The following is a 15,103-nucleotide window of genomic DNA, read 5'->3' as shown; positions in this document are numbered from 1 at the left end:
TGCAAATCTATGAGGTTATAAAGATACTACAAATATTTTTTAAATTGGTTACCTCTAGAGGATGATAAGGAACTGTTTCATTACATTGTTAAATAAATAACTGATACATTGGTAAACCAGGTAAGTAAAGGGAAGAAGTTATGCATTTCTTCTGCCTTTCTTCTACCAAGGATACCACTAAGTAACCAAATAGTAGATGAGGAGAAGCATCTTCTGTAAAAGTACTCCAACTAATAATGAAAAAGGAAGACTAAAGTGAGAATATCAACATTTTGCAAATATCAATTAATGGATATGTGTTAAGCTTCGATATCTGCTAGGATCACAAAACGAGGAACAGACAGACACCGTGCTTACTCTCTTCTTGCCAACACTCCCTGTGTTCTTGCAAAAGGTATCAAATCTTTACACTAGAATCTAGATTCAGCTGACAGGTTCTCAGAGATGCAAGAGAGAAAGGAGTATGTGAATGGCATGGCTAGTGTGCAACCAGCAAATCCAGACTAGAAAATTCTACAGGTCAGGGATCTTGGGCTCTTCACAAATAAATTGTAAGGAATGAAAGAAATGGACAGGAACCTTTTAAAAGACTTAAAAGAAATGTCAAATTTAAAAAACTGAGCAAAACTATAGTATCTACAAGACCATATTTGGATTTAAAAAACTATAAAAATGTAAGGAAGCAATGATGAAAAAGAATACTGTTCACTCACAGAGAGGTGGTGTTTGGGTGGGGCACATAGAAGGAGCTTCTGAAACTACTAGCAATGTTTATTTCTTGAACTTGGTACAGGTTACAAAATGTTCAATTTCTAATCATTCATTAAACCATACATTTGCTTTGTTTTTCTGTATTTGTGGCTTTTTGGACAATGATTTTTTTAAAATATCAGTCATAAAATACTTTCAAGTCCCTACTGAAAGTCAGCCTTTACTAGGTGTTGACAGTCAAACATGAACACATTTCCTACAGCTGGATAACAATTACATTAGATTGTGTTAAGAATGGGCACGCCAGGGGGTGCTCTGGGAGCACATAGGAGGGACTCCTGATCCCTATGTGGGGCTCAAAGCAGCCTTCTTCAAAGACATGAACTCTCAGTTGAGGTCAGAAAAATGAGTACATATTAGCCTGATGGAGAGCTGGAGGAGATACACAAGAAAATTCCTACAAGGAGTGGAAATGATACGTGGGACCAGCTAAATATGAGAGAGAAAGATAATGATTTTAAGGAACTGAAAGAAATGAAGTCTTCATGAAAAATAACACACAATGGAAGGAAGGGGTGTTGGGAAAGGAGCTGGGACAAGATTCTCTATTGCCTGTTAATTCGTAGTAAGATGCTAATTTGACTTTGATAGAGAAAACCATTATGTTTTAAACACAGAAGTGATCTCAGATTTGCATCTTAGAAAGATCATTTTCACTACAGCATGGAGCATGGCATTGAGACAAGTTCTTGTCTGTGGTGATGGAGGTAAGAGATAGTGGAGGCAGGGAGACTAACTTGTTAGAAAGACTGTTGCATGAGTACAGGTGAGAGATGACATTTGGAGGATACCTGGTCTGTGGGGATGGAGAAAAGTACATTTATGGGACCTCAATTATAGTACTTGGTCATTGCTTGGACATGGGGCATGAAGAAGAGGAAGGAGTCAAAGGTAACTTCATGTTTCTGTCATTGAGTTAATGTTAATGTCATTTATTGAGAGAGTATCATATAGATCATAGGTCAAGGTAGGAATTTTGGTAGAGAGAAGATAATGGGGCATGTTGAATTTGGTATTCTTATGAGAAATGTAGTTGGAGATAAGTGTTAGTAATTAACAGATAAGCATCTGATAGATGACAGTACTGGGCTACCTGTACAGATTTCAGAGTTAATCCAGATGGATGATGATTAAAGTAATGGGAGGGATGGAATAACCCATATTTTGATAAAGAATATTGACAGTGAGAAGAATAAATGGTCATAACAGAATTCTAAGAAACTCTGTTATGGTATTTCAATAATGGACAGAGAAAGATTCACCCACATAGGAGTCTGAGAAGGAACACCCAGGAGATAGGAAGAAACCATATACTCTGGTGTGATGGAAACCAAGAAAAAACATGTTTGAGTAAGGAGTGTTTGACATTGTCAGTTAAAGCCAGGAAAGATATAGTCTGATACACATTAGATTTAGCAAAATAATGACAATTTCAGCATCTCAGGTTCTAGCCACACCAAATGCCACATTCACTAAAATTCATTTGTACCTGTGTTGATATGGTGCTTCTGTGGCACCAGAGAGTTGGGGGGCAGTGTATCTAACCTGACATTGACAAACTCTTAATTATTATTATTAGTTTTTACTTAGATGGAACACTCAGACCGAGGTAAACTCCAGCCCACTACCTGGTTGTGTACACGCAGTTTAATGGGAATACAGTTGGGCCCATTAGTTTACAGCCACACTTGTTTGTTTAGTTATCTGTGAAAGTTGTGTAGTAACAGAACTAGTATGGCCTATAAAGTAAAAAATATTTACTGCCTGGCCCTTTACAGAAAAAGCTTGCTGACTCCTGATCTAAAATCTAGTTTTTAGGGGTACCTGGTTGGCTCTGTCTGTAGAGCATGCTAATTTTTGATCTCAGGGTCTTGAGGTCAAGTCCCACATCGGGCTTACTTAAAATAAGGTCAAAAGTAGAATCTAGGGGCACCTGGGTGGCTCAGTGGGTTAAAGCCTCTGCCTTCAGCTCAGGTCATGATCCCAGGGTCCTGGGATTGAGCCCCGCATCGGGCTCCCTGCTCAGCGGGGAGCCTGCTTCCTCCTCTCTCTCTCTCTGCCTGCCTCTCTGCCTACTTGTGATCTCTGTCAAATAAATAAAAAAAAAAAAAAAAGAAAAGAAAAGTAGAATCTAAACTTTAGACTAAACTAATAACTTAAAAATCCTGATCTGCATAGCATTTCTTGATTTTTCTTATCTATGCGATCTCCAGGTTTGGACAAAAGGGACCCTTCTGGATTTGATCAGGAAAGCAAAATTTCAATAGGAAAAAAATCATGGCTATTCTGAAAACACATAACAGAACCTGGCCACATTCCCCTTTATAGTTGTTTTAATGGATGACAACAAGATCTAGACACATTTGTATCTTCTCGAGACATGTGTACATTGCAGACTCCTCCAAGATTTGTGCCCCAGACTACACAACATTTTACCTCAGCTGACTCTTGCAGTGGTGGCATCGGAAGCAGGACTTATGGAAACTCTGCTTGTCTGCTACTAGGCACTCCATTGGATAAACAGTCTTTTGACAGAGTATACATATTTCCTTGTCTTGGAGTAGCAGCTTCTAAAAATAAAAATTTACCAAAGTTTACATGATATTATCTTCACTCACATTGTAAAACCAAAACAAAACCACAGCACATAGACCGGCCATGCAGTTATAGTCAAACCTCAAGATGGTTGTCTTCTTCTCAGGACATAGGCCAACTACCAGATTTGGGGTTTCAGCACAATCAACAACCAAAGTTTTCATTTTTTAAGGCATTCTGGAGAGATTTTTCTATAGTACCTACACATCTTTTAAAGCTGAGGATATCGTATTTATTTAAATACTTCCTCGATGACTTCGTGTTGGCTCTGTGACATCATTTCTGAACTTAAATACATGAGACTCGTGAATACACTTAGATGCTCAAGGCCATTTCCCCTCAGTCTAAATGGCTTTCCATTTTAGGGTGCTTTGGATTCTCATGTTTGCCTTTTACACTTTTCCTACTTCTTCCCTTGCTCTGTGGCCCCAGGCTGCTGCGCTCAGGTGAAAACTGGCTCCTGGGAATCACAGTGGTTCTATCTATAACCAGGTTTAGACAGTGGTTCCAAACGGACACAGAACTTTTACTTCAGTATTGTTTTGATCCTCACCACAATCCCATGAAACTAATGAACAAGCTTTCATATTAGTTATATATAAAAGCATATATGCTCAGGGTTCTTTTTATAAATAAGAATGTCCTTTAGGGCTTTGATGCTTGATTTGAGCTACTAAGTGATCTCCTTTGTTTATTTGGTTCCAGTAGGACACATATTTCTATATTTAACACTGGGTGTTTTTGTTTTTGTTTTGTATCTTCTATATGCTTTTAGTCATCTTAACAGAAACTGAGCATTTGAAATTAATTAGACAGCTTTGCTTGATTATGCCAGAAGCAAACACATTGAGAAATCATATTAATCTGATAAACTAGACACATATGTTGCAAATATGATAGAGGCAAGATTATTAGTTTCAGCAGTTTTTATTTTTAAGCTTGATACTTCTTTCAGTCTGTTTAGAAGAATGGACTACCCTAAAGGTGCACATTAATTATGTCAAATCCTTTTACTGTAAAGCCTCATTAAGTATAAAAAATGGGGAAATATAAAGAAACTGTTTTCTGATGTTAAAAAAATACTAAGTTCATGTGTTTTGAATCTCCCTCCTTTTAAATATATAGTCAATTTTTTTAATGTATTGTCCATATTCATCTGTGAATGAGGCCAACTGAGCTATCAATTGGAATTTAAGAAAGGTGAAATTAAATTATTTATAGAAAAAAAACGAGCAGCCTTAGAGAATGCTAACTCCATCCGACTTAAAAACAATAATTAAATATACAAAAAGCCTAATTCCATACCTATACTTTTGTCAAAGATAGCAATCAATAAAAATCATTAAAGCACCTATGGAGGGTGTAAATTGTTTGTGGGATTATTACCAGGCTGTATTGAATTCAAACACAAACACCATTTAAGTCTGGTAGTTAAATTATGTCAATAGTAGGTCAATAGATATTATTAAATATTGTCTTAAGTGGATAAAACATTAACTTTTAATAAAAATATTAATGTGCTATGGGTGTACCATTATTAAATATACAGTTAGATATAATTATTAATGCTATTACAATAACAATTATTATATCTGCTGCTTTATCCAGTCTTATTTAACTTGACAAGTCCAGCTCTCACTAATCTATATAATAGTGTTTGTTATTCTCACACAGTGCAGATGAATCCTGTATTAGGTGCTTTTGTAAAAAGAAAGCAGTTAAGAGCAAGCATTGTGAAGAGAAGGCTATCCGCAGCCAGGGAAAGCTGTTAGTTTTCAGTTATTTCCAAACTCCCTTTGAACAGCAGATTACCCCAGCTATGGACCAGATGCCTTTAAATGGGTTAGTCTTTACACTCCACCAGCTGGTTTACCGCTTATGAATGCAGATTCCTCTTGGAAAGTGGTTCTCATCTCAGTGGCAGAAGCATCTGAGGTTTCAAATCCCAGACTTTGAAAAACGCTTTCACTCTCCTGCCATGCCTTCTGAAAGTTCCTCCTGAGCTCTTTAGGTGAATCAGAAATATCTAAACTATGGCCAGCGATGACATCTTCGTAGGTCGGCGGGGCATGTTTGAAGTCAAAGCCGGATTTGCCAGCCTCTGAGCCATGTGATGAAGACACCGTGGTCATCGTCGACCCCACGACTCGATCCTCAAACGCATCCACCCCCGAGAAACATTCACTGACAGACCTCGTTTCAGAGCGGATGCTGGGATGCCTCACGGGAATGCTTTCTTGCAGCTCTCTAGCATGATTGCAAGAAAAACCTGTAAAACTTGAATTTTCTACAGACGTCGATCCATATTCCTCCTTACAGAACGAGCGACTTTCTTGCTTAATGCTGTGGTCGGCCTCTCCGTTTGTATAAACTCTCCTGGTCGACTTCGCTTCGAACACCGGGCCAGCCTCGAACTCCCGGAACCACCTGTCTATTTCTTTCTCACGGTCGCTCAGGAAACTGTCAGCCATGGCGACGGCGTGGCGGGCGGCGTCGTACCTCTGCGCGTGCTCGGCGCGCCGCGGCCCCTGCACCGTGCGGATGATTTCCACCGAGTCGAAGCTCTCCGCGTCCGGCAGCCGGCGTGGCGCTGAGCCCCCCGCGTCGTGGTGAACGTAGGTCGCCATCTTCTCGACTTGCCTAATTTCTTCTTGAGCTTCCCGGGAGCCTCGGAAGGAGCCGCCGTCAACATGGTTTACACTAATAGGGATGGTGATCGTGGGGGGAGAGTCCCTACCACGAGTTTCTATCTTAATTTGACGCCGAAGTGTTGCAGGAGACGTGATGATCTCAGACCTTTTCTCTACTAGGGGAACCGGGGTCCCTGATGGACACGGGGCGGCCCCTCTGGCTAGCTTGGCGGTGGTGTCCTTGAGTCTGAAGAGCTGCTCAGAGCGGCTCCTGGGTGGAGAAGGGGACGCCTTTGCTGGGCCAGCTCTGGATGCTTGTGGCGCAGGACTTCTCGGGGATGCTGCCGCAAAACCGTCTTTTTTCGGGGACTGAGAGCGCTCGTCTTTAGGAGAGGTTTCTGGCCGCCGGGCAGTGGACTCGATTGTTATAAAAGTTGGCGAGGGTGGACGTGTTTTCAAGGACGGAGGAAGGACCTTGCTGTCCTCTAGTTTGATTTCCTGATGGGTTTTCACGTGATTGCGAGCCGCTGCTTCGTGCTGAGCTGCTACTTGGCGGTGCTCTGTCTTTTCTACGATTGTATTTTCTCGCCGTTCACTAACGTTCGACAGTTCAGATGACGTTTCATTAAGGCTAGTGGGTTTATTTCTCTGCTTTTCTGCTTTGGAGGACATCATGGCTGTTTGAATTATATTCTCACAGGACACAAGCATCTCCTCTGCTTGAGTTTTAATATGCGTTATTTCTTCTTTGATTTTTTCTATGTTGTTCTCCATAGCAATGCAAACACCATATTGTCTTTTTTCTTCACTTAATAGCCATACTGGAATAATATTTAGCAGGGTCTGAAATGTTTTAAAGCCGTTTTTATCTGGCTCCACTTCAAACTGTTTTACCCTAGACAAAATCTGTTGTAGTTCTTCACGTTTTCTCAAGAATTCCAATATATTTATAGCACATGTTCCATCATCCTGCTGGGATTCTTTCACGGAGGAAAATAGAGATTTGTTCTGTGTAATCTCTTGCTTTGAATCTTTAGTATTAGAAAAGACTTGTTTCTGTTGTATGCCCTTGACTCCAAGACATTTTTCTTCCTCCAGATTATTATATGGCTGGGGCAATTTTTTATGTTCAGCTTGACTTCCAGAAGTCTCTATTTGCATTTGCTGAAAATTCTGCGTCTGTGAATCAAGATGTACATCAGTAACCTTTTGCTTGACTGCCTTCTGTGATGATTTATTCAAATGTTCTTGTTTTCTTTCAACTATTAGTCTCTCTTCCTTTGGACCAATTGTTGATGGTTCCTGATTTGTTCTTTCACTTCCTGGAGGTTTCCCACTCTCAGATTCTCTAAATTCTCTTTGCTTCTCAGAAACTATATTGAGTTTACTTTCATGGCTTTTCTCTGTGGGTTCCGTAGGTAGTTTTATTGTTACTCTTTTCTCCTTCTTAGGTAATTGATAATATTTTTCAGCTACAGATTGCTTATTACTATAGTCAGTGCTTGCTTCAGTTTTCTCAGTTTTCTGGTACTGTTCTTTGCTAATGGTTTGAACATCAATGTCGGATTGCTTTCTGTGGCTTTCATAGATGCGGTCTGCTTCATTTAATTTGTGATCTGCAGTAGGAAGCTTGATAGTTTTAACTTTGAAACTTGGGGAAACAGGTTTTCTTTGGGGCAAATGCAAGTCCTCCAGATATTTCTTGTGTTGTGTTTCTTGTGCACTATACTCCTGGTGCCTCTGTTTAATTTCACAAGCTGATATAGATTGTAACGTGTCCCATGAGCTCTGTAAAACTTCCTTTTTCGTGGTAGCTTTTTCTTCTGAGGCTGCTAGAACATGCTGGAGCCCCTCGGTGGTGACCGTCCCCGCTCGTGTTGTGGAAAGCGGGTTGTCCATACACACTCCTAGGGCTTGAGAATGACTTTGGGAGTCTGGGTTAGGTTGAACCAAAGTGACCCCTGAATCCAGTCCAGGTAGGGGAGCCTCCTCATTTGTTTTTTGTAACAGTACTTCCTTTTGTAGCTCTGGCATGTTTTGACTGGGGCTTTCTCTTTTGACTGTGTTGTAGCAAGAACTCTCAAGTTTCTGTTTTTCAAGCTCTTCTTTTTGTTGTCTGTACTTTTCTTCAGCTATCATTAAAGGTGTCTTAAATTTTCTCATATACGGTTTTGGACTTTGTTGTCCTGAATCAGCTGAGAATGAATGAGATTTTATAAGAGGTGCCATTGTTTTTTCCTTGGGTAGTGAAGTTTCTGGAACTGTCTGTGAGAGAGACCTCCTAGAGTCCATAGATAATTGTTTTCTCTCATCGAGACTTCTTCTAGACATGTTCTTCTTCATCTCTGTCTGTTCACAGCTAGTCGCCATTATTATAACTCTTTCCTGACCCTTTGAGGGAGTAATTTTACATTCCGTATCTGGCAGGGAAGTTTCCAACTCAACTTTTGGGGAACCGCGATTCTTTTTATCTTCTATCTGTTTGGGAAATTTGGGTTTAGGGAGTGTGGGAGGTGGCAAAAGTACTGATTTTCCTATTAAGACTTTAGCTTGAGAATGAGTTTGCCGAGAACTCGAGCCTTCTTGGGAATATTGTGTGAATGTTCCCCTGTGCTTTTCTTGAACAGAGGAGGAAAGGAGATGCGCTGGTTTAAGAGATGGAGTTGGAGGAGGGGGAGGTGGTAGAAACGCTGATAGACATTCTCTTTCAGATTTATCAACTTCTGGTGGTGGAGGAAGAGGGAGGCCTGGGAAACTTTCAAATTCAGCCTTTATCATCTCTGGGGCATTTTTTTCAGGCACCATCATTAAAGGAGGTGGAGGAGGAAGAGGAAATTCTATTTCAGATGATGCATTGGAAGGTGGAGGAGGAGGTGGAGATGGAGGTGGAAGAGAGCACTCACTTTCTTTTCCATTATTTGCAGGGTTGCCATTGATTGAATTAAAGGACATTTCCATTGCCATTTTTAAGTCTGTGGAAGTATTTGTCTTCATTAAAAAGTCCTGGCTCTTCAGATGAACATCAGTCTGCTTCTTGTCAGTTGCCTTAAATTTACTATGACTTTTGGGGGAGACTTTCACTTGTGTTACATCTGATATGTCTTGATCTGTAGGCAAAGTCGGTTGAGGGTTCATGGTCTTTTTCTTTATATATTTATTAGAACATTGTAGTTCTTGCTTTAACAAAGTTTGTGTCTGCAAGTCCTCTGAAGCTTCACAAGTTTCCCTGACTGTCATGTTGACCAGACCCTGGGTTGGGCTGGGCTTAAGGCTTTGTTTATCTGTTGGTATTTTAGTGTTTTTGGTATTTTTAGGACTCTTTACAGAGAAAGATTCAGTCCTCTGGTGGTCATTCCTCAGTTTGCAAGTTTGAGTCTGTTGCTTTTCCACTGTTTTATCGACAGATTGTATAGAGTTATAGACAGCGTTCTTCTGTTCTGTCACAGTCTCTGACATCTTAGTTTTTAGATTTTCCTTAGCTGACACCGTTGAAGTCAATTGTCTGCTCACATGTTCATCACTAAGATGTTGCTCTGTTGTGGTATCAGTCCAGATGCCTATTTTGTCCCCTGATTCCAGCACATTGTTAATAGCTTTGTGGTGTGAATTAGATAGTTTTCTAAGGCTTTTCTCAAGAGCATCATTGTTCTGTTCGCGATCTATGACAATCTTTACAGTGCCTTTGGGGGCTTTTGGGAGAGTAACTTCAGTTCTTTCTTCTATTAAATTCCCATGATAAGATTTGCCTGTAGTTTGATTAGGAACATCTGCTTTCCCTTGCCACCTGGCTGCTGGCTCAAATGGTCCTGGTCTTGGCTGAAGAACACTTCTTGTGTCCCTCTGGACAGCCACCTGATGAATCTTTGTTTTCTGCTCTTCTGAGGATCCTCCCATCACACCTTTCACATCTTCTTTTACTACAGCTCTTTTATCCACTTCTTTGAAAGCTCTCTCTGCTTCTTTCAGATTCCTTAATGATATTTCCAGGTCATCTCGGATAAGTTCCTTTTTCAGGATTTCTGTTCTTGTGTTCGCGGTCTTTTCAAGGCATTCAATCGCTTTTTCAATGTCACCAGGGATGGCATTGGGCTGTTTAGATTCTTTCCATTGGTGGTTTGATTCCTTAAGTGATTCGAGTGTGGCCAACATGTCGCCTTTTATAATTTCTTCAGTTTTAGCCACTGTTTTCTGATTTATGGCCTGGCTGAGGGAATTTAGAGTTGATTTCAAATCACCTTTTATAATTTCTTCTTTGGGGGTCTTGCAACATGTCGTCTGAGGCTCTGTCATAAAAACCTTAACTGTATTATGCACATCTCCTGGGATGACGTCAGTTTCACGAACAGTACGTTCAACATGAGACTGCCTTTTCTTTAGTAACAGTTTTGTACCCTCCACATCGCCACCAATTATTTCTTCCTCTCTTTCTTGTTTCCTAGCTGTCAGTGTTTCACTTGACTCCATCTGGAGTTGTTTAAGATAATCCAAAGCTCCAATTTCTATGCATGTTGTGAAAAACTGAACATTTCCCCTCTCAGAGGCATCGATTTTAGCCCTTTCAGATATTTTATTGTTTGATATGGAAGATAGCAAATTATGAATGGTACGTTTTACATCACCCCCTATTACTTCTTCACGCTCAACTGTGTCACCAGCATTTTCATGAAGAAGACAATAGATAGTCATATTAATATCTCCTCTTTCATCTTCCTGAATTAAAATGCCTTTCTTTATGGATCTTTCCTCGGAGAACAGGTTTTTTATTGCTTGTTGTACATCACCACTCACTATTTCTTCTTTTTCAGCATGAAATTCCGTTGATCTGTTTAATAATTGAGTTTTGGTCAAATTAACATTTCCCTTCTCTTCTTCACTAACCCAAATTTCCTTTTTTGTACAGTCTCTTTTGGAAAGCAGGTTCACCATTATATTTCTAAGATCAACCCTGATAATGTCTTCTTTCTGTATCTCGGGAGATGCTTGATTCATTAGCTTGTATTTTGCCATTCGAACATCCCCAACTTCATCAGCTTCAATGATGATTCCAGGAGCCGCAATAACTTTTTGAGAGTAGAGTTCTCCTAACGTTTCCTTAATGCTCTTGCCAATAATTTCTACCTTCTCTACCCTACTTTCATTAAATTCATGAAGGGGTGTAGTTTCAAAGAGCCATGTAGTTGTCTTGACATCAGAGGGAGGGATTTCCTCCTTGATGATTTTTGTGGTGTTTTCATCTGCTTCCTTAATAGAATCCAAAGTTTGATTTTCAAAAAGCCACACGGCTTGCTTAACATCACCTTTCTGTGTATCTTCCTGTGTGACCGTTTTGATATGTTCATATTCTGACCCTTCTCCTCTCAGCTCATCTATGGTGTGGGTTTCAAATAGCCAAGTAGATGTTTTAACATTGCCCTTTTGTATTTCGTTGACACTTACTGTTCTTATATAAGTATTCTTACCACAATTTTCAGACTCAAAAAATTGTTTACTTGTCTTTACATCCCCACCTTGAATATGCTCCACAGTGGACATAGCATCATGTGCTTCTTCTGAAATCTGATCCAGCGGCTGGGTTTCAAATTTGTATCTGACAGAACTAACATCTCCCTTCTGAATGTCTTCCTGTGTGACAGATTTAATAACATACACAGTCTCTGACTGATTAATTGAGTCTAGTGGTTTTGTTTCAAAAAGCCACCTAGTTCCTCGTACATCTCCATGAATTACTTCTTCCTTTTTAACAGTTGTCACTTCATGGTAATACCCTTCTCGGTCTTGAATTGCATAGAGTGGCTGGGTTTCAAAGAGCATTCTGTAGCTCTTTACGTCACCCTTCATTACTTCTTCAGTATTTGTTTTCTTGGTGCTGAGACAGTCAGATTCTTCTTTAATCTCATCTAAAGAAAAAGTCTCAAAAATAAAGCACCCTTTTCTTACATCCCCACCTTGTACATCTGTCACTGTCTTAACTAATTCATCACCTTCTTGGCTCTCTTTTATCATATCAATTGGTTGGTTTTCAAAAAGCCACCTGCAATTTAAAACATTACCTTTCTGAATATCTTCAGTCTTTAGGGCTTTGATCTTTTTCAAAACTTCCTCTGAACTGGAACTTATAGAATCTAAAGATTGATTTTCAAATTTATGCCGCATGCTGGAGACATCCCCAGCTTGGATATCCATTTCCAAGGCCTTGATTTCTTTTCCTTCTTCTCCTTGTATGCTGTCCAAATTTTCTGTCTCAAAAAGAAAACACGCTGTACGAACATCTCCACCTTGGATCTCTTCCTGTTTTACAGTTTGCAATTTGACTGTTGCTTCAGAGTCATCTTTTATGGTGTCAAGTGGCTTAGTTTCAAAGAGCCAGGTACAGGCTTTGACATCTCCCTTATGAATTTCTTCACTGCCAGTCATTAATGAAACTTTTTCATAAAGAGACTCCATTGGTTGGGTTTCAAAAAGCCACCTGCAAGTTTTGACATCCCCTTTAATGATATCTGTCGCTTGTTCAGTTTTACTTTCTCCTTCTTCCACATTACTAAAATACTTAATCGAATCAAGAGGTTGGGTTTCAAATAGCCATTTAGCAGATTTCACATTTCCGGTCTGTATTTCTTGAGCAGATATTCCTCTGATTATCTGGAATTTATGAATGCTTTCATCAAACTGGTCAATGGGCCTTGTTTCAAAAAGCCACCTACAACTTCTCACATCACCTCTTAGGATTTCTTTTTGTTGGACTGTCTTGACTTGATGATATTTCCCAAGGTGGTCTTGAATGGCGTATAGTGGTGTTGTTTCAAAGAGTGATTTGTTTAACTCTACAGCACCTCTGGTGACTCCTTCCACCTCTATTTTATGTGATGCATCAAATTTAATTAAATTGTTTGATTCAAAGATATGTGTGTAATTCTTTACATCTCCTCTGTCAACTTCTTCAAGTTTCACTGTTCGTATGTACTCTTTTTTATTTTCTCTAATGTCTTCCAGAGGTTGGGTTTCGAAAATCCATTTTTGGTGCCTAACATCCCCCTTTTCTTCTTCAGAGGCAGTAATTTTTTGAAGTTTTCCAACATCAGGGCTATCTTTTAAAGCCTCTATTGGAAGTGTTTCAAACAGATACTTAGTAGTTTGGACATCACCTCCTATTATCTCTTCAGATCTTAGAGGACCTGCATCAGGAACTTCTTTTAGAATGTCTAATGGCTGAGTTTCAAACATCCAACACTTTCTGGAGACATCTGTACCTATTATTGTTTCCTTTTCAATGATGACCTCTTCTGACTTTTCTTTGATTTTCTCCAAAGGTTGAGTTTCAAATAACCACTTTGCCCTACTCACCCCACCTTTGACATTTTCTTCCATGGATATTCCTCGGACAACTTTAATTTCCGTGATATCCTTGTTAATTGTGTCCAAAGGCTGTGTTTCAAACATCCAACGTGCTGTTCTCACATCTCCCTTTTCAACATCTTCTCTATGAACAGTTTTAATTTCTAGCATTTGACCTAAGCCATCTCTAATAACATATAATGGTTGAGTTTCAAAACATTTTATACTTCTCCTAACATTTCCCTTAATTTCTTTGAGCTCAGACCTGAGTTGCAATAAGTGAACTTCATCCACTGAATGAAGCTGTCCTAGCTGGTCCAGATGTTGAGTTTCAAACATATATCTCACAGTCTTGACATCCCCACCACTTATGTCCTTTACAGCAGTTACCCCTGATTCTTCTTCTTGATGCATTTTATTCATTGAGTCTAATGGCGTTGTTTCAAACATCCACCGGGCTGTGCGGACATCTCCTCTGGCTAGCTCAGGAATTTTCTCAGCATTTTCTTCAATGCCAGAAGAATGATCCCCCAGTGTATCTATGGGTTGGGTTTCAAACATCCACGTGGTATATTTCACATCACCACCAGCAATGATTTCTTGATCAGCAATGCCCTGGTTGATATTATTTTCATCTGGAGAGTCGTTATTGATGGAATCTAAAGGCTGGTTCTCAAAGATCCATCTCATGGACTGTACCTCCCCCTTCAGAATTTCATCCCACTCCAAGTGTTCTCTTTCTGAGTTCAGAGTTTTTTGAGAACTGTCATTCGTATTTTCAAAAACATACCGGACTTGTTGCACATCTGCTGAAACTGAGCTCCCTGGGTTCACTTGACTAGAGACAATTTCAGAAACCTCACTGATATAATGTTTTTCTAAGTTTTTTCTTAACTCAGGATGCATGTGTTTATATAAACGGTTTAATTCGTACAAATTTCTTTGCTTAGAATATAATTCTTTGGGTACTGGTGGGATTCTAGGAGGGTTGGGGAATTCAGGGGACTGGGAAAATGCTGCCATATCTATTGGAGTTTGAAATATATCAGGTGGGGGAGGAGGAAATTCTTCTGTTTTTCCCTTAGCAGTGGCATTAACTTGTACCAGAGTTGAGGAAGTGGCACTGTGGTCATTGTGTTTTGTGGTTGATGTTTCCTTCCTCTGGCAGGTCGACATGCAGGAAGTGGAAGAGGTATCCACAACTGATGATGCTTTTAAAGTCTCTTCATATTCACTTCCGATCTTTAAGGGAGAGAAAGTCAAATCTTATAAAAATGGGTGTAGTTGTGAAGACTTCCTAGGCATCGCCCCTCACCTGTCCATGTGCTGTGATACCTCCATTGGAAACAACAGGTGACAGACTCCTTTGAGAGACCTACTTAGGAGCAATATTTTGTATTTGTTACTATCTTTCCTATAATGCATTGTGCTTTCAGAGTTATATTCCCCATTTGAGACATCAACAGTTCAGTATTTTAACATTTACACATAATCTTGAGTATTCTTCCTCCTTTGCTTAATATGCTATGCTGAGTAATCTAGAGGGAAACAATAAAAGCCTTAAAGTACTTTTGAGGGTTGTTTTGTTTTCCTTGGAATTTTAAGCAAAGTATCTGACATTTAAAATTGACTTTATTATTTTATCTAATGCTAGTTATTAAACTTTAGAGTGCATATAATTTTTCCATTTTTCTCTAGTGAAGAAAGTTTTTAACTCTACTGCTTTTCTCATGTAGATTAATATCCTCCTTATGGAACAGAGGAGTACTGGCTCA

At 39.6% G+C, this 15,103-nt stretch overlaps 1 protein-coding gene across 2 annotated transcripts in view; it reads right to left on the bottom strand.

Annotated features, from left to right (window-relative positions):
* Positions 1-15,103, bottom strand: part of XIRP2 (xin actin binding repeat containing 2) — a 73,904-nt gene that overhangs the window by 4,712 nt on the left and 54,089 nt on the right. Inside the window, exons 7-8 of one of the 2 annotated variants that reach the window (XM_047722021.1) lie at positions 5,240-14,570; positions 3,208-3,341 (exon numbers count right to left, since the gene is read on the bottom strand). In XM_047722021.1, the coding sequence (XP_047577977.1) occupies positions 3,247-3,341; positions 5,240-14,570 (9,426 nt within the window). In that variant the 3' untranslated portion in view covers positions 3,208-3,246. The remainder of the gene's footprint in view (positions 1-3,207; positions 3,342-5,239; positions 14,571-15,103) is intronic. The other variant, XM_047722023.1, reaches the window with a different exon arrangement.

This window comes from Lutra lutra, chromosome 3, assembly GCF_902655055.1.
Source record: "Lutra lutra chromosome 3, mLutLut1.2, whole genome shotgun sequence".
Lineage (NCBI taxonomy): Eukaryota > Metazoa > Chordata > Mammalia > Carnivora > Mustelidae > Lutra > Lutra lutra.
This window is presented reverse-complemented; position numbering and strand designations above follow the sequence as displayed.